Below are 21,639 nucleotides of genomic sequence, written 5' to 3'. Positions count from 1 at the left end.
GGGCCTCTGCATGGGTCGCTCTGCTTGCAACGAGGCCTGGCCCTGCTCACGCCATGGGGCTGGCAGTGCTGAGCACTGGGCAGGGCACCTGGCCCGCTCTGCGCAGCTCTTCCTGGCAGTGGGGCTCGGCTGCAGGCACTGGGTCCTGTTGGGGTCTAGCTCCAGCCCCGAGGTTGTTCTAGCTCCCAGGCTGGCCAGGTTGTCCCTCGCCAGCCGCCTTCCTCCCCTTGTCCTGGTCCCCCCAGGGCCCCTCTCCAGGATGCGGTGCCTGCAGTGCGGCAGTCCAGGCAGTGACCCCCAACCCTGCCCGTTGCTGCTTATTTCCTATGTGAGGCCCTGGCGTGAGCTGTTGGCCCTGGGGCAGGGCTCCCTTTGGTCCCTGTCGTGCTAACGCCAGCCGGTGCAGCCGGCCCTTGTTCCCCAGGCGCCAGCCCCTGCCCAGGCCCCGGGCAGAGGGGTCCGTGGAGCGGGGATGTGGAGACCTGGGCAGGCAGGGCTGCAAGAAGACTGCCTGCCTGCGCCCCAATGACCCCAGCTGGGCCCTGCCCCCTGCACGGTGCTCTGGGCTTGCTACGGGGTTTCTTGCATGGAGCCTGGTGCCTTGCCCCTTGCCCCTTGCCCCTTGCCCTGGTCCCATTCCCAGCCTGAGGGAGGGAAGCCTGGGGAGGGGGAGCTGAGCTGGGGGGCGAAAGGGGCTAAGACCGCGGGCCCAGCCAGGCCAGGCTGCGAGAGCCCTGAGCAGGAGAGCGGAGGCCGGCCAGGCCTGTGAGTGGGGTAGGGGGAGACGGGGGTCTGGGTCTGGGTCTGGGTCTGGGCCAGGCGGGCTGAGAGGGCTCCCCGGGGAAGGGCAGCTGGGCCTGGGGGTGGAGGGGCAGGGCAGAGCATGCTGAGGGGCCCAGGCCAGGCCAGGCTAGGTGCAGGGAGGAGGGCAGGGCTGCGACCCCAGGCAGTGGCGGAGCTCGGGCAGGGGGATGTGGCTGGGGCTGCTGAGCCCCCCCGGGGGGCGTGGGCCCTGAGGAGGCCGGGCAGTTTGAACGGTCTCCTCCTGTCGGTCCTTGGTCAGGGTGGGGGCTGCCCTTGCTCCCAGGGATCCTGCCCTGGGGGCTGCTCTGAATTGTGGTGTCCTCTGCGCTCTCCTCGAGCTGCCCGGTCCCCGGCAGCCCCTGCTCCGCGTCCTGCCCCAGGCCGGGCTCCGGCCGGGCTCTATACATAGCGCAGCCCGGCTCTGAGCGGAGCAGGCTCCCGCTTATCAGCCCCGCGTGTCATCAGGGGATATTTTTGGGGACAGCAGCTGCAGGCATTTGTGACGTCGGGTCCCTGCGTGTTGACACCCTGGGAGCGGAGCTGGGGGAGGCAGTGGCCGCCGGGGAGAGCGCAGGCGGCAGAGCGAGGCGGGGAGCCGGGCCGCAGGGGCCAGGCGGCGACGAGGGACGAGGCGTCGGAGAAGCCGACGAGGAGCGGGGCCAGACAGCGCATGTGTGCGTGACAGACGGACGGGGTGTGCATGACCAGGCACTCTTGCAGGGAATGGGCGCAGCGTCCTGAGGGTCCCGGCGTCGCAGAAGGGTCCTGGCCCCCTCCGTGAGTATTGGCGGCCGGCCCCTCTCGCCTGCCAGCCTGGCGCCCGGGGCCTGCAGGAGACGGGCACAGGCGTGTGCCGGGCAGGGCGGTGTCGCGGGCCGCAGCCTGTCCAGGGGGGCCGAGCTGCCCGCTCCCCGTGCGGGTGATGGACGCCGTCCCCTGCAGGCGCGGGGCTGGAGGTCCCTGCTGGGGCCAGGAGCAGGTCCGTGAGCCCGGGCTGGGTCCGTTCATCCATGAGTGAGCCCTGGGCTCTGGTGACCAACTCGGTTCACCAGAAATGCCTGTGAGCAGGATGCAGGGGCTCTTCCTGCGCTGGGGCGGGGAAGGGGCTGCTGCGCTGCCTCTTCCCAAGCAAGCTGCCCCTGCGCCCCTCACCACGCAGGGCCCGGGCTGGGCCTCTGCCCTCAGCTCCCACCGCCTGCCCCCACCCTCTCCACTCTCTGCCCTGGTGCGGGCGAGCACTGCAGGCCCTGCGCCGTCCCGGGAAGGGCCTGGAGTCGGTGACAGCCCTTATCAGCGCCGCGGCTGAGCCGGGCCAGGCACGGCAGGAATGCGGCTGCGGCGCGTGAGGCCGCAGGAATGTCCCCACGGGAGGGGGAGGTCTGCTGCCCCCGTCCCTTGCCTCCAGAGCCCCCTGCCCCTGCCCTCTGCCTGCTGGTGCTGGGCTCAGGTGGAGGGGGGCACCGTCGCCTGCTTCCCGCCGGCACTGAGCTGGGAAGGGGCTTGGGGGTCTTGCCCCACTTGTGCCCAGGGGGGAGACTACCAGGAGTCCCTGTCCCAGGGGAGCTGGAGCCCTCACGTCCGGCTCATCCGGCCCTTGGGCTCAGTTGCCTTCGAGGGCCAGTTCCCCCCAGCAGCCCTCTCCCCACTCTTGATGCCCAGGGCAGCGCCGCGAGTCCCAGCTCCAGCCCCTGAGGAAGTGCGCAGAGTCCCCGGGGAGGCGGGGGCCCCAGAGACCGAAATAACTGGCTAACAATAGGCTGGGCTGGCAGCTGGCAGGGAAACCCGATGCACCCAGCCCGGCGGGGAATCCAGGGGCTGGCGGCAGCGTGGCCAGGCCCGGGCTGCAGCCCACGCGGCGTGCGTGGGGTCCACCGGGCTGCGGCACCAAGGAGCCCGGTCCCTGCTGGGAGCGAGGGGGGTCAGGGCCCTTTGCCAGCTGGCTGGGGCTCCTAGCAGGGCGGCGGGGCATCACCAGCCTCTCCCCCATTGCAGCTCCCTGCTCCCGGAGCCTGACGCCCGCTGTGAGCCGCGGTTCTGCCCCACAGGTGCCCGGTCCCAGCCGCGGCCCCCGCAGACGCGGAGATGGACGTGTTTGGAGGGGCCCCCAGGTTCCTTGCCTACCCCCGCACATTCACTGTGCAGAGTGGCGCCGATGCCCTCCTTAAGTGCCAGATCACGGGGGACCCGCAGCCCAGCATCGCCTGGGAGAAGGACAAGGCGCCCATCGCGCCAGCCGGGCGCTTCCGCGTGCAGGCCGAGGGCAACATGTACAGCCTGCTGGTCTCGCGGGTGACGCCCGAGGACGGCGGGCAGTACATCTGCAAGGCCAAGAACAGCGTCGGCGAGACCTACGCTGCTGCCACGCTCAAGGTGGAGCCCGGGGAGCCACGCTGCGAGGGGCACCCCGACGACCGGGCCCCCGTCTTCCTGGCCCGGCCCCTCTCCCTGCGCGTCGGCCGTGGGGAGGACGTGGCGTTCAGCTGCCGGGTGCTGGGGCAGCCGGGCCCGGTGCTGGAGTGGGAGAAGGACGGGCGCAAGCTCTCCGACCTCTTCGAGAGCAGCCACTTCTGCGTGGGCAAGGAGCCCGAGGACTGGCACTTCCTGCGGATCTTTGGGTCCCGGCCCCCGGACGGCGGCGTGTACGTGTGCCGCGCGCGGAACCGCGCCGGGGAAGCGCTGGCGGCCGCGGTGCTCCTGGTGGACCCGCGTGACGGTCCTTCCCTGGGCCCCCCCCGGAACTGCCTGCCCCAGCGCTGCTGCGACAAGGCGCCGGAGCAGCCGGGACCGCGGCGCCGGCACGCGGCGGGGCCCGAGACCGAGCCCTGGGCGGCCCTGACCAACGGCGAGGCGGCCCCCAGCGCGCCGCGGGCGAAGGCGTTTGCCGTGAGCGAGGGGAAACACGCCAAGTTCCGGTGCTACGTGACGGGCAAGCCCAAGCCCGAGATCGTGTGGAAGAAGGATGGGAAGGCCGTCGTGCCGGGTCGCCGGCACCTGGCCTACGAGGACCGCGAGGGCTACTTCATCCTGAAGGTGCTGTACTGCAAGCCCCAGGACCAGGGGCTCTACGTCTGCACCGCCTCCAACACGGCCGGCCAGACGCTCAGCGCCGTGCAGCTCCGCGTGCGAGGTACTGGCCTGGGAGAGGGTGGCGGGGGCTGGCTGCCCCACACCCCTTAGCGGCTCGGGACCGCTTGCTGGGCCTGGCCGTTGCCCTGGCGGGGCAGCTGCGGTCAGGGCAGTGCGGCCGTCTGCGCTTGCTGGCTGTAGCTGGCCGAGGCCTGGCCCCGTGCCCACCCGTGTGTCCCGGAGCCGCATTAGGAGTGATTGGGTGTCACCAGAGGGCTTGAGGTGTTGTGGGTGGGCAGTGTCCCGCGAGTGACGAGCGCTGACGGCTCTGGCCCGAGCCGCGGGGCCGGCCGGCTGCCAGGCACCTGCTGCGTGAGGCGGTGGAGCCCCCCCGGCAGCTGCAGAGTCCTGGGGGCTGAGGCCTGGGAGAGTCTGGGCAGTGCCGAGGGCCCCTTGTGCTGGCCGTGGGTGGAGCTGGGCACGCTGGGGCCAAGGGGCGACGGGTGGAGGCAGGGGCTGGGGCGGGGGCGGCGCTCGCACGGGCCCCGGAGCGGGTCCAGGGTGGTGCTGCAGCAGGACGATGCGGGGGGTGCAAGCTCCATATCTGACTTGTCCCTGCTCCTCGTCCGCCGGCGAGATATGGTGTTCCCAGTCCCAGCCGGCCAGGCCAGGGCAGCCTCGAGCCCTTGGCACCCTGTCTGGTCTGCAGCCCCAAGCAGGGCAGCTTTGGGGCACACTTCCCCAGTGCGGCTGCAGCGTGGGTCTGCCCTGCCCCTCATTCCCTGCCCTTTGTGACCCAGCTCCGGCTCCTGGCAGGGACCTTGCCGTATGGCCTTCGCTCCTGGGCTCCCCTCCGTGCTCCCAGTGCCCCCGCCCCAGGCGCTGTCCTCTCCCTCCTCCACCCTGTCCTGCTGCCTGGCAGGGTTGGGCCGTGTGCGTATGGACCCTCTGGTCCCCGTCCTGCCCAGGGCTCCCGCAGAGCTCCATCCCCCCCCGGGATGTTTCCTGGGGGCAGCTTCTAGCTCTGGCTGCTGGGCCTGGGACAGCCAGCCGCCTGCGCGGGGGCTGTCGCCTGTGAGGCCGGCTGGTCCCTTGAGGCTCGAGGCCAGGGTGTGCTGCCCGGACGAGTGGAGTCTCTTCTGCCCAGGCAGTGGGACCCACAGGGGCCTTGGCAGGGGCGACACTGGTGCAAGACACTGGGAGCAGGGGGCTGAGAGCCAGAGACTGCACGTTGCCCTCTGAACTGCCACCCTGAATAACCCTGCAGCCCTGCCAGGGACAGACGGCGCCGGGCGAGGCCAGGGCAAGGAGAACCTAGGCATGGGGGTCGCACCAGCACTGGGGCTTCCTCCGGGGCAATAGCTGCAGGGGCAGACAGGGAGGGGTCACGCTTTGCCCCCTCCTCTGAATGGGGGCTCAGGTGCCTGCAGAGTCCCTGTGCTGGGCTGGCGGCCGCGGCCCCCTTCTTCCCCCAGGGCAGGGGCGATGCCTGGGCCCATCTTGTGGTGCTCAGAGATTGGACTCGGGGTTTGTCTGGGCTGGTTTGGACAGGGCTGACCCTGCCTCGAGCAGGGCAGGGACTGGACGTGACCCTGCAGCTCCTTTCCGGTGCCGCGGCTCTGGGATCCTATGGTGCATGGTGCTGCAGGTGCTTGGGGGAGCCCCTTGCAGCCTGGAGGGCCGGCGGGTGCAGAAGGAGCTTGTTGGACCAGCAGGTCGTGGGGCTGGCGCTGGCAGACAGGGCAGGCAGGTGCAATGTCGGCTGGGGCTGGGAAGGGCCCAGAGATGAGGCAGGCTGGGTATGGGGGATCAAGGGGCAGGCGGGGGCAATGTCCGCAGCTGCTGTGCTGGGAGGATGTGGGGGAAGCGGCAAGAGGAGCTGGAGCTGGGCCGCCTTCCCCTGGGGTTGGGCAGAGCAGGTAGCCGGGGCCAGGGCCGGACCCAGCCGTCGGCACCAAGGGGCGGGGAACGCAGAGCACTGCACCGTGTGGGGAGCACTGTTGGGGCCGGGCTGCCCAGAGGACCGCGGTGCAGGGGGAGCAGGGCGTTGCAGGGCCTGGGGACAGTCACGGGCTTGCCACTGGGGTAGAGGAGCCAGCCAGCGCGCAGGGTCTGAGGCTCTGGGGGCAGGGAGAGAGGAGCCCCTAGCTGGGGGTGCCGCGGGGCCGTTGTGCTGAGCCCCCGGCTGCGGAGTCACAGGCAGGATGGCAGTGCTGGGGGACACGGCGAGAGGCAAAGAGGTGATGGGAGCTTTGCTCGCTGGCCTGGAGCAGCAGTGCCAGGCCGTGCCCCCCGCCCAGGTACTGCCCCGCGCGTGCTCAGCATCACCCGTCTCCCCACCCCGGCCCGGCCGGCCCAGAGCACCGGGTGCGGTTCCAGGTGCAGCTGGAGGACGTGGAGGTCCAGGAGCGCGAGGACGCAGTGCTGGAGTGCCGGGTGCCGCTGGAGACCATCCCCACAGCGTGGTACCTGGAGGACAAGCCGCTGCAGCCCAGCCCCAAGTACCTCATGGAGGAGCAGGGCCGTGTGCGGCGCCTCACCATCCGCGATGCCCGCACCGACGATGACGGCATCTACCTCTGCGAGATGCAGGACCAGGGCCGCAGCGTTGCTGAGGTCTCCGTCAGAGGTGTGGGGCCGGGGCCACGGGGTCACTGCAGGGGTTGGGGGCAGGAATGGGGCCACAGAGCCACTGACAGGGGGTGGGATGATGCCGGGGCCTTGTGCCTCTACCCCTGCCCTGCCCTGCTGCTTGCTCCTGACCCATTTGCCCCTGCCAACGTGGAGACCCTGGGGACCCCAAACTGCCCCCCAGGGACTCCAGGTCCCCTGCCACACCCCATGGTCCTAGCTGCCCCCTTTCACATGAGCCCGGTCCCTCACGGTGTGTCCCAGGAATGATTGTGAAGCGGCTGCCGCGGAAGCTGGACGTCATGGAGGGGGAGAACGCCGCCTTCTGCGTGGAGACACGGGAGGCCGTGGAGGGCATCTCCTGGCGCCGCAACGGGCAGGAGCTGCAGGAGTCTCCCTGCACCGTGCTCAAGAGCTTCGGCAAGACCCACCTGCTGGTCCTGGTGCATGTGACACGGGAGGACGCTGGCATCATTGCCTTCGCTGTTGGGGACTCAGAGACCTTGGCCCAGCTCCGCGTCAAATGTGAGAGCCTGCTGTGGGGCGGGGGGGAGCGGGGAGCCCGGCTCTGCCCTGGGGTGGATTGGAGCCAGCACGGGCGATGCCTTGTGCCAGCCATTCCCTGCTCAGGGCTCAGGTCAGAGCTGGAGCTGTTACAGGGGACAGGTCCTGTGTCTGATGGGGCTGAGACTCCCAGGGGCTTGTGCCGTGCCCCTGGGAAGGCTCCATGTCCCGATCCCAACACTGGGCATCGCTTCCCTGCTCGGGGGACGTCTCAGAGCAGCCCTCTGGGGCGGGTGTTTCAGGTGCGAAGCGTGTCCCACCCAGCACGCCCGTGGCCGCCTGCATGAGCACGGAGCACAGCAACGCCGCGCTGTTGACGTGGTGTCCTGCGCCCGACGTGCATCGCAGCCCACCCGGCGCCTACGTGCTGGAGCGGCAGGAGGCTGGCACGGCTGAGTGGGTGCAGTGCCTCACCACGGACACGGCCGGTGCCGTGGAGGTGCTGGGCGACAGTGTCCCCGCCGAGGCCGACTACCGCTTCCGCCTCTGCGCTGTCAACAAGTACGGATGCAGCGCTCATGTTGAGTTCCCCGGCGCCGCGCACCTCGGTGAGTGCCGGGGCCCCCCATCCCCATCCTCACTGACCCAAGTGCTGCCAGGCGGGGCTGGACACTTGTGAAAAACAAAGTCCTGTTTCCCCCCGCGGGGCGTCCAAGGGGGGACTCGTGGCCCCAGACATGGCGGGAGCCATGATCCAGCAGGGACCGGACACGTACGTGGAGAAAAGGGGCACGGGGAGCACTGGGGCAGGCAGAGAGGGGCCTGGCCTCTGTGCCAGACCTGCCTGGACCCTCCATGTTGGAGGAACAGGGGAAAGCCCTGCGCAGCCCCGGGCACTCGCCTTCCAGCTCTGCTCTCTGCCCTGGGTCACGGGAGATGGGGCAGGACGGCCCTGGGTCTGACCCAGAAAATGCCAATTCTGATGTTTGGATGATGCCAGGCTCTGGGGCTGACTTGTGCAGAGCGCCACAGCTAGACAGCTCTTCCCAGCACCAGCCCCAGTTCGTTCCCTTCCCAAACTAGGAGACAGGGACATGTCCTGGGTCCTGCGAGGAGGTGGCTGGGCGCATGCAGCTCAGGAGGGCAGGGGCGGCAGGGCAGGTGGCAGGGCTGGGCAGCAGCATGCCCAGGGAGGGGAAGGGGCTGGTCCCCTGCGCTGGCTGCCACTGTCTCCGGCTGAGGCACCGCCTTGTGCCGTAGTGCCCCTCGCCCGCGTGGAAAGAGCCCTGCAGGATGCCGTGGTGCAAGAGGGCGAGGATGCTATCTTTTCCCTGGAGCTCTCGGCCTTGGTGCGTGGTGCCTGGTTCCTCAATGGGGCAAGGGTGCCAGAGGAGGAGGAAGAGGAAGGCCGGCGGTGCTGCATCTGGCACAGCAAGACAGAGCATGCACTGCAGATCCGCAGGGTGCGGCTGACGGAGGACGGGGCTGAGGTGCGCTTTGTGGCCCATGGGCTGCAGGATGTGGCCATGCTGCATGTGCAAGGTGAGGCACTGGCCGGGGAGGGTGGGAGAGGCATGGCCTTGGTGGGCAGGACAGCTGAGGCCATGGGGCTAGGTGGACATGGCCCAGGCATTGACCATCTCCACCTCCCCGCTGGTCCACGCACCCCTGCCCACGAGCACCTTCCCCTCTGCTGCTTCCCTGCGCCGTGCTGGAGCTGGCAGTTTGTGCGTGGCCTCATGCCTGGCTCCTCTGGCTGCCTGGCCTGTGTCCAGTGCTGCCCTTGTGCCCTGGCTCCCTGCAGGGCACTGATCTTCTGAGCTCCAGGCACACGCTGCTTCCTCAGCTGAAGAGGTTTCCCTGCGCGGGGGGCACAGGGAGGTGCTGGGCTCTGGGCCCAGGCTGCAGCTGCTGCCCCTCTGGTTCTGGGGCAAGGCAGTGCCGTGGACTCCCACCTGGAGCTCCTGCCCCGCAGCGCTGCGCTCACCTGCCCTCCGCCCTCATGTGGGCTCCCCGGGGGCGAGGGCTGGGCACCAGGGCAGTGGGCGCCTATGGGGGGTAGGGGGATCCTGCTGGGGTCTGTGGGCTCTGCCTCTCCCCGAGGGGACGCAGGGGCGGGTGGGACCGGAGCTGCGATGGTGCAGGGCAGCACCTGGGCCTCAGACAGGTGGGGGCTTGTGCCCAGCCCCGTGTGCAACGTCCCATGCCCCGTGCAGATAGCTTTGGGTGGGAGCGCTGGCCCCTGCTTACAGCGACGTGCCCTCAGCCCCGCAGGTGCGCATTGTAGCAGTGCCCGAGGCCCAGCGCGTGCAGACGCTCCCAGCGGGGCTGCCCCTGCTCCTGGAGTGTGAGGTGTCCCGGCCCGACGCCCCCGTGCGCTGGCTCAAGGATGGGGAGGCCGTGCCTGGGGGCGATGCCATCACCATCCAGGCAGAGGGCTGCATGAGGAGGCTGCTTGTCCGCTCTGCCTGCCCCTTGCACTCCGGGACGTATGCGTGTGACACCGGCGATGATGTGGTAACCTTTGCTGTGACTGTGACTGGTGAGTGGGGCTGGGGACCCAGGACCAGGGACCCTGCACCGTGTGGGCTCTGTGCACCCATGCTCAGGGTCAGAGCTGGAGATGCTCCGTCTGCTGGGCTCCCTCCTCCACCCACCTCTGCCCCCATGCTCGGCTGCCCCTGGTCTGTCTGCACAGCAACCTGCCATCTCCTGCCCTGAGGGCCTGGGTGTCTCCTCGCACCCTGCTTGGCCTGGGGCAGCTGGGCTGTGGGTGCTGGGTGTGCCCTGCTGAGCATGGGGCGAGCCTGCTGGTGTGCTGTGGTGGGGGTGAAGCCCACCGAGGACAGTGCCAAGGGGAGGTGCCCCCATCTTCCTTTGCTCTTCTGTGCATGTTGGGGAAAATCCAAGTTGAGCCCCTGGTTTCCCCCCGCCAGAGCCGCCTGTGCGAGTCGTCAGCTCCAACGAGACGGCAACGCACACATACGTGGCATCGGAGCGCGTGGAGCTGGTGTGCAAGGTGTCCCGCCCCGACGCCCCGGTGCAGTGGTACAAGGACGGGGTGGAGGTGGAAGAGAGCGAGCGGCTGGTGCTGCAGCGCTCGGGGCCCTGCTGCCGGCTCGTCCTGCCCTCGGCCCAGCTGTCAGACACGGGCGAGTACGTGTGCGACGTGGGCGGCGACTCCGTCTTCTACAATGTCACTGTCGCAGGTCAGTGCCCCCGTACCGGCCCCTGGGTCTGTGCCCCGCTGCCTCCCTGGTGCCCCTGGACCAAGCCACTGCCGTCCTGCTCCTCACATCTGCCAGAAGGTCTCCCTGGCTCGGGGCACCTGTGACCTCAGTCGGACCCCCAGCGCTGACCTGCTCCTCCTGCCCCGGCGACCGAGGGCTCTGAGCTCAGGAGTGCGCAGCCTTGTCGGGCCTACAGCAGAGCTGTTGCTTACCCTCTTGTCCCATATCTGCCTGCTCCCTGTGCGCTGCTACCTGCCCGTGCCCTGACACTGCCCCCGGGATGCAAGGGGGCCGCAGCCGCCAATGGAGAGGCGATGGGACCTGAACCTGTTCAGCCCCCACAGGAGAAGGCTGAGAGCGGACCTGGAGGCCACCTGTAAACTTACTGGGGGGGACGAGCGGGGAATGGGAGAGTCCCTGTTCCCCCGAGCACTGCGGGGAGTAACAAGGAATAACGGCCACAAGTTGCTAGAGTAGGTTCAGGCTGGACATCAGGAGGCGCGACTTCACGGTCAGGGCGGCTAGGATCTGGGACCAGCTTCCAAGAGAAGTGGTGCTGGCTCCTACCCTGGGGGGCTTTAAGAGGAGGCTGGATGTACACCTCGCTGAGGTCATATGAGCCTAGTTTTCTCTCCTGCCCAGGGCAGGGGGTTGGACTTGAAGATCTACAAGGTCCCTTCTGACCCTACGTCTATGAATCTATGAATCCTGCTGCTGCCAAGGGGTTGGTGGGCACTGGAAAGAGCCCAGGCCCAGGCCGTGCCCCCACCTTGTGTGCAGCATGGGCTCTGTGTGCAGCACCGCGGGTGCTGGTGGGGGGACGTGGTGGGGGGCGCTGAGGATGATCCAGGGTCTCTGAAAGGAAGCCGCTCAGCAGGGAGAGGTGCTGAGAGTCTGAGAGAGTGAATGCGACCAAGCCTGGGGGCCTTGGGGTCCCAGTCTCTCCCCTCTCCCAGTACCATCCGGTGGGAGGGGGATGCTCCAGGCTGGTGCGAGGCGATGGGCAGAGTGCAGGAAGCGCTGCTCTGGAAAGGGGCCGTGGCCCTGGACATCACAGGGCTTGGGAAGGGGCTGGGCATTTCTGTGCCAGGACCAGAGTGCTCTCTAGATGATGGTGCCAGGGACAGAGGGGCTGCAGGACCTCAGCCCTAAGGCACTGGGCCCCCAGCTGACCTCCAGCTGCTCCTGAGCCAGGCGACACCTGCACGGGCAGGTCCCGCCGCCTCCTGCACCTCCTCGGGAGCTGGCTGTGCCCCGGGTGCAGGGATGAAATTGGCGCTTCCTCCCTTGAACCTCCAAGATGCTCTTGTGTGCCCTGGGGCCCGTAGACTTGCAGGCCGGGTATGGCAGACGTGGGGGGCTGCTTGATGCACTACTGCTTAGGCCACCCATGTGCGCCTGTGTGAGCAGCACCTTGCCCCATCCTCCCTTTACTGGTCCCTCCATCGCCTGCCTCTGACACAAAGCAGGCTACAAGCTCTCAGGGCCAAGGGCTCTGTTCCCACTGCCTCTGCAATGGTTCTCTCTGTCCCAGAGCCACCCGTGCAGGTCGTCAGCTCCAACGAGGCGGCAGTGCACGCGTACATGGCGTCAGAGCGTGTGGAGCTGGTGTGCGAGCTGTCCCGCCCCGACGCCCCGGTGCAGTGGTACAAGGACGGGGTGGAGGTGGAGGAGAGCGAGCGGCTGGTGCTGCAGCGTGAGGGACCCTGCTGCCGGCTTGTCCTGCCCTCAGCCCAGCCGTCGGACATGGGCGAGTACGTGTGCAACGTGGGTGGTGACTCCGTCTTCTACAGCATCACCGTTGCAGGTCAGTGCCCCCGTACCAGCCCCAGGTCTGTATCCTGCCACCTCCCTGGTGCCCCTGGGCTGAGCTGCTGCCATCCTGCCCCCCATGTCCCTTCAGCTGCCCCTTGGGCCATCTGGCCAAACCCCACAGGGGCGCAGGCCCCAGGCTCATGTATGAGCTCCCATCCCGCAACCCCACAGTCAGGGCTGGATGCCCCCTGCTCCATGCCTCCTGCCCCTGCCACGCAGCACCCTCTGCTGGGCACCCCTTTCCCTGCTGCACAGAGCCCCTGCCCTGCCACCCTGTGGCACAGCACCCGTAGTGCTGTCCTGGGCACCGGCACCAGCACCAGCACTAGCGCTGCCTGCCAAGGAGAGTCCCCAGGTCAAGCCCCCTCCCCAGCAGGAGGGACTTGGCCCGACCCAGGCACCCTGGCTGAACCCCTGGTTTCCCCCGCCAGAGCCGCCCGTGCAAGTCGTCAGCTCCAACGAGGCGGCGGTGCACACGTACGTGGCGTCAGAGCGCGTGGAGCTGGTGTGCGAGCTGTCCCGCCCCAACGCCCCGGTGCAGTGGTACAAGGACGGGGTGGAGGTGGAGGAGAGCGAGCGGCTGGTGCTGCAGCGTGAGGGACCCTGCTGCCGGCTCGTCCTGCCCTCGGCGCAGCCGCCGGACACGGGCGAGTACGTGTGCGACGTGGGCGGTGACTCCGTCTTCTACAATGTCTCCGTTGCAGGTCAGTGCCCCTGCGCCGGCCCTGGGTCTGTGCCCAGCTGCCTCCCTGGTGTCCCTGGGCCGAGCTGCTGCAGTCCTGTCCCTTCAGTTGCCCCGTGGGCTGTCCAGCCAAACCCCGCAGGGTGCAGGCACTGGGCTCGTGTATGAGCTCCTGTCCCGCAGCCCACCACCAGGGCCGCCATACCCTCTTCTCAGTCCCTCTTGCCCCCGCCACATAGTGCCCCCTGCTGGGCACCCCCCGTCCCCCAGCACAGCTCCCCCGCTCCGCCACCCTGCAGCACAGCACCTGTGGTGCTGCCCTGGGCACCGGTGCCAGAGCTGCCTGCCAAGGAGAAGCCCCAGGCTGAGCCCCTTGAGCAGCAAGGACTTAGCTAGGCCCCGGGCACCCCAGCTGAGCCCCTGGTTTCCCCCGCCAGAGCCGCCCGTGCGGGTCGTCAGCTCCAACAAGGTGGCGGCGCACATGTACGTGGCGTTGGAGCGTGTGGAGCTGGTGTGCGAGCTGTCCCGCCCCGACGCCCCGGTGCAGTGGTACAAGGACGGGGTGGAGGTGGAGGAGAGCGAGCGGCTCATGCTGCAGCGCTTGGGGCCCTGCTGCCGGCTCGTCCTGCCCTCAGCCCAGCCGCTGGACACGGGCGAGTACATGTGCGACGCGGGCAGCGACTCCGTCTTCTACAATGTCACCGTCGCAGGTCAGTGTATCCCGGTGCAGGCACCCCGTGTTTGCTTTTCGTTGTGCAGAGGATTTGGGGAGCTCTTGCCCTCGTTACATTCCTCTTGCCTCTTCTGCGGCTCCTTTGCCCTCCTGCCCGCCTTGTTCTGTCTGTCTGGAAACTTTTCTGTCTGTCTTGCTCGCTCCCGACCTGGGCTTTCCCTCGTGCCCTTTCTGTCCTGCTCTGGCTTCCGCAGCAGCACGTCCTCTGATGCCCCCAGGCCCCGCTTGCTCTTGTGGCCGCCTCCACCGCCTGTGCCGTTGAGGCTTGTTCGTGGCCATCCTGCAGGTGCCCAAAGAGTCATGATCCCACACACACAACCCTGGCTGGTGCCAGGTAGGACCCAGTGCTGCTGGAAGGAGCTGAGCCAGCAGCAGTGCGAGACAGGGACACCGTGGCACGAGGAATGGAAAAGGGAACTTAGCAGCACTGGTACCAGGTGGAGGTGGCTGATAGAGGAAGCTAAAGGATCGTGCCAGCGTTTGGGGAGGGTAAAAGAGATGGGGCAGAGAGCCCGGTGCTGACCCTGACACTGTAGGAGAGCGTTGTTTGGACCCTGGGAATGAGCTAGAGACTGACATGGTCAGCGCCGGCTGGCCTGGGTCACTGCCATGTGGGTGGTTGCCTGGGTGGTTGCTGTCTCTCCCCCAAGGGCAAGGACCTTTGCTGATGTTTTATTGAGTACAGTGGGGAAAGGTGGTAGACAGGCTCTGGGCACACGGTTCCTGCGCATGGGGGGCGAGGGGCCCGGCTGGGAACCTGGGTCCGACAGGCAGAAAACAACGGGGGCCACGAGGCAGGTGGGAGATGGGAGCCCAGGACAGCCACGGGGCCCCTGGGAGGGGGATGGGATCCTGAGCAGGAGCAGGGTTCGGCTGCCACTGTGTGCAGCACTGGTGGGGGCACCGGGCTCGCTGCAGAGGCCGTGAGGTCAGAAGAGCTTTGGTGCCCTAGTGAGAGTGATTGAAGGGCTGGAAAAAAGATGGAAATACAAGGAGCGGGGTCTGGTCATAGGATCCCAGCACCATGGGGTTGACAGGTTGCTGTGGGGTCGTATCCAGCCTAAGGCAGGATCAGGCCTGTCCAAACCCACCCAGACAAACCCCATGTGCGACCTCGGAGCGGCACGACATCATTGCCCCTGACACAGCCCTGGGCGTTGCCCCGTCCCTGTCCCCAGGATACAGGGGCGGCTGCGGCAGCCAACGTCCTGCTGCTGCCGGGGGTGTGGTGGGCACTGGGGAGACCCAAGCCCAGGCCCAGGCTGTGCCCCTGCTGCAGAGGGAGGGGAAACCCCCCAGGCCGGGCCAGGCTGAGCAGGGGGCAAATCCCTGCCTGCCCCCAAGGCAGCGGGTGCAGGGGGCAAGGGCCTGTAGCCAGGACCCCATGGGGCTGAGTCCCGGCAAGAGCACTGACACAGCCCCAGCCTGGGCTGCAGCCAGCATCCAGTGCTTCTGTGGGGGCTTCAACCCCCTGCAGCAAGGCATGGGGGGTGGGAGGGGTGGGGGGAATTCCCTCCCAGCCCCGCGCAGTGCCTACAAAGCCGAGGCCGGGGCAGTGCCCAGAGCAGAGCAGCCCAGGGCAGAGCTGGGAGTGACTCGAGCCCTGTTGATTGGGGGAGCACTGGCTGGGAGCCGAGGGACGCGGGGCAGGGGCAAAGCGATCACAGGATCCTGGGCTGGCGCCGAAGCCTCGGTGCAGTCTCAGCGCAGGCCGCAGGCTTGTGCAGGGCAGGCGGCTGCGACCGGGTGGAGTCCGGGGTGCGAGGTGCTGGTCACCCGTGCTCGTCTGCACAAGTCCAGCTCGGGCTCTGGGCCTGGACCCGAGTTCATGCAGAAGCAGCCGAGACCATCACCACAGCGAGCAGCGAATGCGAGGCCTGGACGAGGGCCCCTTTACTTCCTGCCCCAAACCCTGGTGCCAGCCGGTCACCCGGCGATGACCCAAATGCCGGGCCATGTGGTGGGGATGTGCTAACGCTTGTAGGGCAGTTGCAACGCTCCCTCTGAGCCCCACGTTCCCCGCCAGAGCCTCCCGTGCGGGTCGTCAGCTCCAACGAGGCGGCAGCACATGCATACGTGGCATCGGAGCGCGTGGAGCTGGTGTGCGAGCTGTCCCGCCCCGACACCCTGGTACAGTGGTACAAGGACGGGGTGGAGGTGGAGGAGAGCGAGCGGCTGGTGCTGCAGCGTGAGGGACCCTGCTGCCGGCTCGTCCTGCCCTCGGCGCAGCCGCCGGACACGGGCGAGTACGTGTGCGACGCGGGCGGCGACTCCGTCTTCTACAATGTCACCGTCGCAGGTCAGTGTCCCCGTGCCAGTCCTGCGTCCATGCCATGCTGCCCCCCGTGTCCCTGGGCCAAGGGCTGCTGTCCTGGCCCCTCGTGTCCCTTCAGCTGCCCCTTGGGGCATCCAGACGAACGCCCTGGGGGTGCTGACACCGGGCTCATGTGTGTGAGCTCTTGTCCTGCAGGCGCGGGGCCCTGGGGCAGCCAGGGCACGACCCCTGTGCTCTGTCCCTCTTGCCCCTGCCGCACAGCGCCCCCTGCTGGGCACCCCCTGCCCTGCAGCACGGTCTCCGCTCTGGCGCCCTGTGGCACAGCACCCGAGGCGCTGCCCCAGGCACCGGTGCCAGAGCTGCCTGCCAGGAGAGTCCCCAAGCTAAGCCCCCTCACCAGCAAGGGACTGGGCCCAGCATCCTGGCTGAGCCCCTGGTTTTCCCTGCTAGAGCCGCCTGTGCGGGTCGTCAGCTCCAACGAGTCAGCAGTGCACACGTATGCGGCGTCGGAGCGTGTGGAGCTGGTGTGCGAGCTGTCCCGCCCCGACGCCCCGGTGCAGTGGTACAAGGATGGGGTGGAGGTGGAGGAGAGCGAGCGGCTGGTGCTGCAGCGTGAGGGACCCTGCTGCCGGCTCGTCCTGCCCTCGGCGCAGCCGCCGGACACGGGCGAGTACGTGTGCGACGCGGGCGGCGACTCCGTCTTCTACAACGTCACCGTCGCAGGTCAGCGCCCCTCACACTCCTCCGTCCCCTTGCCCCTGTCTCCCCTCTGCTCCTTGCCCTCCACCCCTGCTCCTTCTGTGTCCAGCCTTGCTCTGGCCTGGGGCTGGCACCTGTCCCGGCTCCTCCTGCCCTCCCATCAGCTGTGGTGCCGGCACTGGGGTTGTCTGGGATGGCAGCATCCTTCCCCCAGCACCCGCCTCTCCCTGCCCTGCTCTGATGCCCCAGCCTGGTTCTCTGGCCTCCCTGCTGATGCTCCAGCAGCCCGCAGAGTCCCGGCTATGGGTTTTGCTTTTCCTCCCACCAAGGTGGGTCAGACGCGTCTGGGCTCAGGAAGGAAAATGCGCTGGTCAGACCGGCACCAACAGCCAGTTCTGCCCTCCCCAGCAGCAGGCAGGTCCTGTGCCAGGATGCCTTGAGCAGTGAGGGGTCAGCTGCCCCCCATCCCCAGCTCCTGCCTGCCCCTCTGCTGCTCCTTGCCCTGGAGCTGCCTGGAGCCGGGACAGTCCAGCCCCCCCAGCGGAGACCTCCTGCTCCGCATGACGTGGGCTCCTGGTCCCTCCAGCCCCGCAGGTGCGCATCGCCCCGGTGCCCGAGGCCCAGCGTGTGCGGACGCTCCCAGCGGGGCTACCCCTGCTCCTGGAGTGCGAGGTCTCCCAACCCGATGCGCCTGTGCACTGGCTCAAGGATGGGGAAGCTGTGCCCGTGGGTGACGTCGTCACCGTCCAGGCGGACGGCTGTGCAAGGAGGCTGCTCGTCAGCTCTGCCGGCCTCTCGCACTCCGGGATGTACACATGTGATGCTGGTGATAACGCAGTGACCTTCACTGTGACTGTGACTGGTGAGCGGGGCTGGAGGCTGGGCCCCTCCAGGGGGGCAAGAGGGGTGCCCAGCAGTGCTGATGGGGCACCAGGAAGCTTGATTTCAGCGTGCCCAGGTGATCCTGTGCAGTGGAGATGCTGAGGTCTTGACATGGAGCCCGGCCCTTCCTGGGGAGCTCTGGGAACATCTTGGGAGCCTGCACTGGCTCCCGGCCTTGCTGGCCTTGGCCCACCGGGCAACAGGCATGGCACGAAGGGGCTGCCGGCAACACACCTGGGCTTGGAACTGGACCTGCCCCATCCTCCGTCTTGCTCAGAGGCTGGGTCCTGCCTACCTGGGGGATGCTGACTCTGACAGAGCCAGTCCTTAACCCCCGCTTACCCTGCCAGAGAATCAGCCATGAACCAAGGAGGCCTGGACAGGGTGCACCAGAGGGACGGACAGAAGGCAGCACCCAAGATGCTGCAAATGCAATGTGCCCTGCAGCTCCCCCGGGCCAGGGCGAGCCATGCCTGTGCACAGCAGATGTGGCGGGTCCTGGCTCCTGTCCCTCCTGGGCCGCCCCGGTCCCCCTTCCGGGCTGTCCTGTGCTGGGGAAGGGTGGCATGGCCCAGCCCCAGGTGTCCCAGCTGCACCCTGTATCCCCTGCAGAGCCGCCCGTGCGGGTCGTCAGCTCCAACGAGGCGGCAGCACACGCGTATGCGGCATCGGAGCGCGTGGAGCTGGTGTGCGAGGTGTCCCGCCCCGACGCCCCGGTGCAGTGGTACAAGGACGGGGTGGAGGTGGAGGAGAGCGAGCGGCTCATGCTGCAGCGCTCGGGGCCCTGCTGCCGGCTTGTCCTGCCCTCGGCCCAGCCACCAGACACGGGCGAGTATGTGTGCGACGCAGGCGGCGACTCCGTCTTTTACAGCGTCACTGTTGCAGGTGCACGACACTCCCATGCAGCTCTTTCAGTGGGGGTGGGGGGTCCGGGGCCCTGTCCGTGGCCTACCCAGCTGGTAGGTCCACAACACCAGTCTGTGGGCTCTGGGAGCGCCGGCTGCTTGCGATTCTGGTCATTTGTGGCTCCACCTTTGCTGGAGTTTGGATTGAGTTGGGCTGGGCTCGGCCCCATAGGTTGGGTGGTCGCTTGTTGGGGTCTCCCTTCATTGCTCAGCCTGCTCTGCAGCCGTCTCTGCTGCTGGCACCTGGACTGCCCAGAAGTCACTGCACCATCAGCCAGGTCCTGGCAATCGCTGGCCTCCATTAGACCACCCTGCCCAGGGGAAACTGGCTCCTGGCGGGCAGGGTGCCGGGGAGCTCCAGGGTCAGCCGGGGTCACTCCAGGACCCAGAGGAGCCAGTGGGGATGGGTCTCTGTGGGGCAGGGCGTGGGGTGGTGCAGGGTCCTGACCGCACGCAGGCCTGCCCATGCCCCTGTCCCTCTATGTGCCCGGCAGAGCCACGGGTGAGGATCCTGTGCCCGCAGGAGCGCGTGCTGGAGCTGCAGGTGCTGGTGCTGGAGCGTGTGGAGCTGGCATGTGAGCTGTCTGTGGCAGATGCCCCGGTGCGCTGGTTCAAGGATGGGCTGGAGGTGGACGAGACGGACGACCTGCTGCTGATGGCCGAGGGCACCCGGCGCTGCCTGGTCCTCCCGCGGGCTGGCACTGAGGATGCCGGCGAGTACATTTGCGAGACACGGGATGAGTCTGTCTCCTTTGACGTCAGGGTGTCCGGTGAGCACATGGCAGGGAGGGGGCTTGCACAGGGAAGGGTGGTGCTGCCAGGGTCTCCGGCTGCGGGGTCTTTCCCAGTTACCTGGCCAGGGCTCATCACATTGCGTATGGCCAGGCTCCCCAGCTATCTCCAGATGGTGTTCAGAGGCTTGCCTGCCATTTAGCAGCTGTAGGAGGTACCAAATAAACAGCACGGCCCCTGAGCCACCCTGGCTGCCAACTGTGGTCCCAAGCACCCATGCCTGTCCTGCCCGACCCCTCAGGACCCCGTCCCAACCCCAGCAACCCAGACCCCCACTGTAGCACTTGCCCTGGCTCCACATCAGCAACCCCTGAACCTATGAGGTCTGGTACGAGCTCGTGGCTCGGGGTCTTGCTGTGTTCCCAGTCTGGGAGCCCTGTGCCTGTTTCTGGAGACGAGGCGTTGGGTTGTTTCCCTTGGCTGATGGCTGCGGGGCTGCATTCAGGGAGGGGCAGCCGTGGCTTGGGGGCACGGTGCTCAGTGGTGTGCGATTGCTGGCATGAGCAACCTGGGTCACAGGCAGACACGTGTGTGCCCTGCGTCTTGGGCCCCAACAGGCACTCAGTGCCTCAATCCCCTGGGTCCACGCAGCTCCGAGGCCTGGGCGTTCCCAGGCTGGGCTGTTCTGGGCTGGTCGGGACATGCGTGTTCCCATTCAAATGGCTCCTCCTGGCCTGGTGGCCAGAGCGGGATTGTGGGCAGCCCTGCTGTCCCTGCGCCCCTGACCCCGCACTGTTCTGGGCTCCCTTTCCAGAGCCCCCGGTGAGAATCCTGCAGCCATGGAAAGCCCCCCCAACCCTGCAGGCCTGCACGGGGGAGACCGTGACACTGGCCTGCGAGCTCTCGCGTGTGAGCGCATCTGTGCAGTGGGCCAAGGACGGCGCCTGGCTGGAGGCTGGTGGGAGCCTCATCCTGGAGGAGGAGGGTGCACACCGACGACTGGTCATCCCCGTGGCTGGCCCAGAGCACTCTGGGAAGTATATCTGCAACGTGGGCAATGATGCCAGGACCTTCACCGTGCAGGTGTCAGGTGAGCTGGACATCAGGTGCCCAGGTCTAGGCTGGAGTGAGGGGTGTGGTGCCCGTGACCTCCCTTCCCTGGGCACCCAGGATGTGACAGCTCAGAGGGGACTGGGGGGGGTGGCCCCGGCTACTGGGTGCATCACCCAGCCCACCATGGTAGTGCCACAAACTGGTTGCTCTTCTCTGCTGCCTCCAGCCCCGCAAGCTCAGGGCTCCTGTTGCTCACCCCATTCCCCAGCTCCCACCAGGAGCCCTTGCCCCGCTCCTTCCCACCCAGAGACATTTGGCACATCAGGTGTCCTGCCCCGGTCCCTCTCCTGAGCATGGGCCCAGAGCTGGGACCATCCAGCCGGACCTGGGAGAATGCAGCCCAGCCTGGGGATGCTCCGGTAGGAGCATCTATTGCTCCTACTGCTGTAGCAGGTGGGCGCCTAGCTCTCGTCTGCCTGCTACTGTTACCCTCCTTGAATCCTGCTCTGCACTCGCCTGGGGCTCACTGCAGCTGCTTGTCCCTGCCAGACCCGTGGGTGCAGATCCTGGGCCAGGGTGATCTGCAGACCCAACGCCACTGCCGGGCAGGCGAGGACCTGGTGCTGGAGGTGCAGCTCTCACACGCCCATGGGGAGGCCAAGTGGTACAAGGATGGGGAGAAGCTGCAGGACACGGGGCGTGTGCGTGTGGAGGAGGATGGGGCCCGGCGTGCACTCGTTGTGCTGGGCGTGGAGAGTCGTGACGCGGGCGAGTACCTCTGCGACACCTGTGACGACAGCCTCATCTTCTACGTCACCGTGGAAGGTGAGTCTGGGGTGCGAGAGCCTGGGGGACCCTGGGGTCCGCTGCTCCTAGCCCTAAGCCCACCCTTCCCCTGCCCAGAGCCGCCAGTGTCCATTGTGGGGAGTGCGGGAGTGCGGGAGCGGCGCTGCGTGGTGGCTGGTGAGGACCTGATTCTGGCCTGTGAGGTGTCGCGGCCCAATGCTGCAGTGCGGTGGTTGCGGGACGGCCGGGAGCTGGCGCCCAGCGAGCGTGTGCGTGTTGTGGAGAAGGGGTGCCTGCGGCAAGTGACCATCCTCGGGGCCCAGCACAGTGATGCCGGCTCCTACGTGTGTGATGCCGGCACTGACCAGAGGGTGATGTCCGTGCAGGTGGCAGGTGAGTCGCCGGGGAAGGGGCCGCAGGGTGAGCACTGGCTGCATGGGGCTGGCTGGCGGGAAACAGCCATGCAGGGCCTGGAGGGGCAGCCCCGGGCACCCATGGGCTGCAGTGGCCTGTCCCCCCCTTCATGCTGGCCCCGTGCCCTAGCACTTGGGGTGCTGAGCTGTGATGTGGGGAAGGGGGTGGAGCAGGGCTGCCTTGGCCGGTGCCGGACGTGGTGCAGGGTTGTGGGGCACGGGCTGGCTGCCCCAGCCCATCCTGTCTGGGGGTGCAGAGGTGACCATGGTTCAGGCCCAGGGTGGCGGTGGGGCAGCTGCGTGGTGCGAGGCTGCAGTTGCGCTGGGCCGGGGTGGCCGTGCCAGCACCGGGTGAGGGATGCCTCTCATAGCTCAGGGCAGCCCTTGGGCTGGCGCTGCGCAGGGGTCAGACCGGCAAGCGCAGGGCCC

General features: G+C 67.9%; 1 protein-coding gene across 8 annotated transcripts in view; it reads left to right on the top strand.

Annotated features, from left to right (window-relative positions):
- The first annotated feature begins 1,337 nt into the window (after nucleotides 1-1,337).
- OBSL1 (obscurin like cytoskeletal adaptor 1) overlaps nucleotides 1,338-21,639 on the top strand; it is a 29,332-nt gene continuing 9,030 nt past the window's right edge. For 4 of the 8 annotated variants that reach the window (XR_016442140.1, XR_016442142.1, XR_016442141.1 and 1 more), the window contains exons 1-19: nucleotides 1,338-1,581; nucleotides 2,850-3,931; nucleotides 6,230-6,499; nucleotides 6,766-7,026; nucleotides 7,308-7,613; nucleotides 8,266-8,547; nucleotides 9,272-9,547; nucleotides 9,942-10,214; nucleotides 11,770-12,042; nucleotides 12,482-12,754; nucleotides 13,170-13,442; nucleotides 15,492-15,764; nucleotides 16,191-16,463; nucleotides 17,026-17,301; nucleotides 17,934-18,206; nucleotides 18,721-18,996; nucleotides 19,773-20,048; nucleotides 20,561-20,836; nucleotides 20,915-21,190. Coding sequence is in view for 5 of the 8 variants with exons in the window: in XM_090046232.1 (XP_089902358.1) it covers nucleotides 1,505-1,581; nucleotides 2,850-3,931; nucleotides 6,230-6,499; nucleotides 6,766-7,026; nucleotides 7,308-7,613; nucleotides 8,266-8,547; nucleotides 9,272-9,547; nucleotides 9,942-10,214; nucleotides 11,770-12,042; nucleotides 12,482-12,754; nucleotides 13,170-13,442; nucleotides 15,492-15,764; nucleotides 16,191-16,463; nucleotides 17,026-17,301; nucleotides 17,934-18,206; nucleotides 18,721-18,996; nucleotides 19,773-20,048; nucleotides 20,561-20,836; nucleotides 20,915-21,190 (5,845 nt within the window). In the remaining 3 variants the exon portion in view is untranslated. Of the gene's footprint in view, nucleotides 1,582-2,796; nucleotides 3,932-6,229; nucleotides 6,500-6,765; nucleotides 7,027-7,307; nucleotides 7,614-8,265; nucleotides 8,548-9,271; nucleotides 9,548-9,941; nucleotides 10,215-11,769; nucleotides 12,043-12,481; nucleotides 12,755-13,169; nucleotides 13,443-15,491; nucleotides 15,765-16,190; nucleotides 16,464-17,025; nucleotides 17,302-17,933; nucleotides 18,207-18,720; nucleotides 18,997-19,772; nucleotides 20,049-20,560; nucleotides 20,837-20,914; nucleotides 21,191-21,639 lie in introns of all 8 variants that reach the window. The other 4 variants (XM_090046228.1, XM_090046229.1, XM_090046231.1 and 1 more) reach the window with 4 other exon arrangements.

This window comes from Crocodylus siamensis, chromosome 4 (genome assembly GCF_052110815.1).
Source record: "Crocodylus siamensis isolate JL-2025a chromosome 4, ASM5211081v1, whole genome shotgun sequence".
Classification (NCBI taxonomy): Eukaryota; Metazoa; Chordata; order Crocodylia; family Crocodylidae; genus Crocodylus; species Crocodylus siamensis.
The sequence above is the reverse complement of the archived record's forward strand: the minus strand, read 5'-3'. Positions and strand labels throughout refer to the sequence as shown.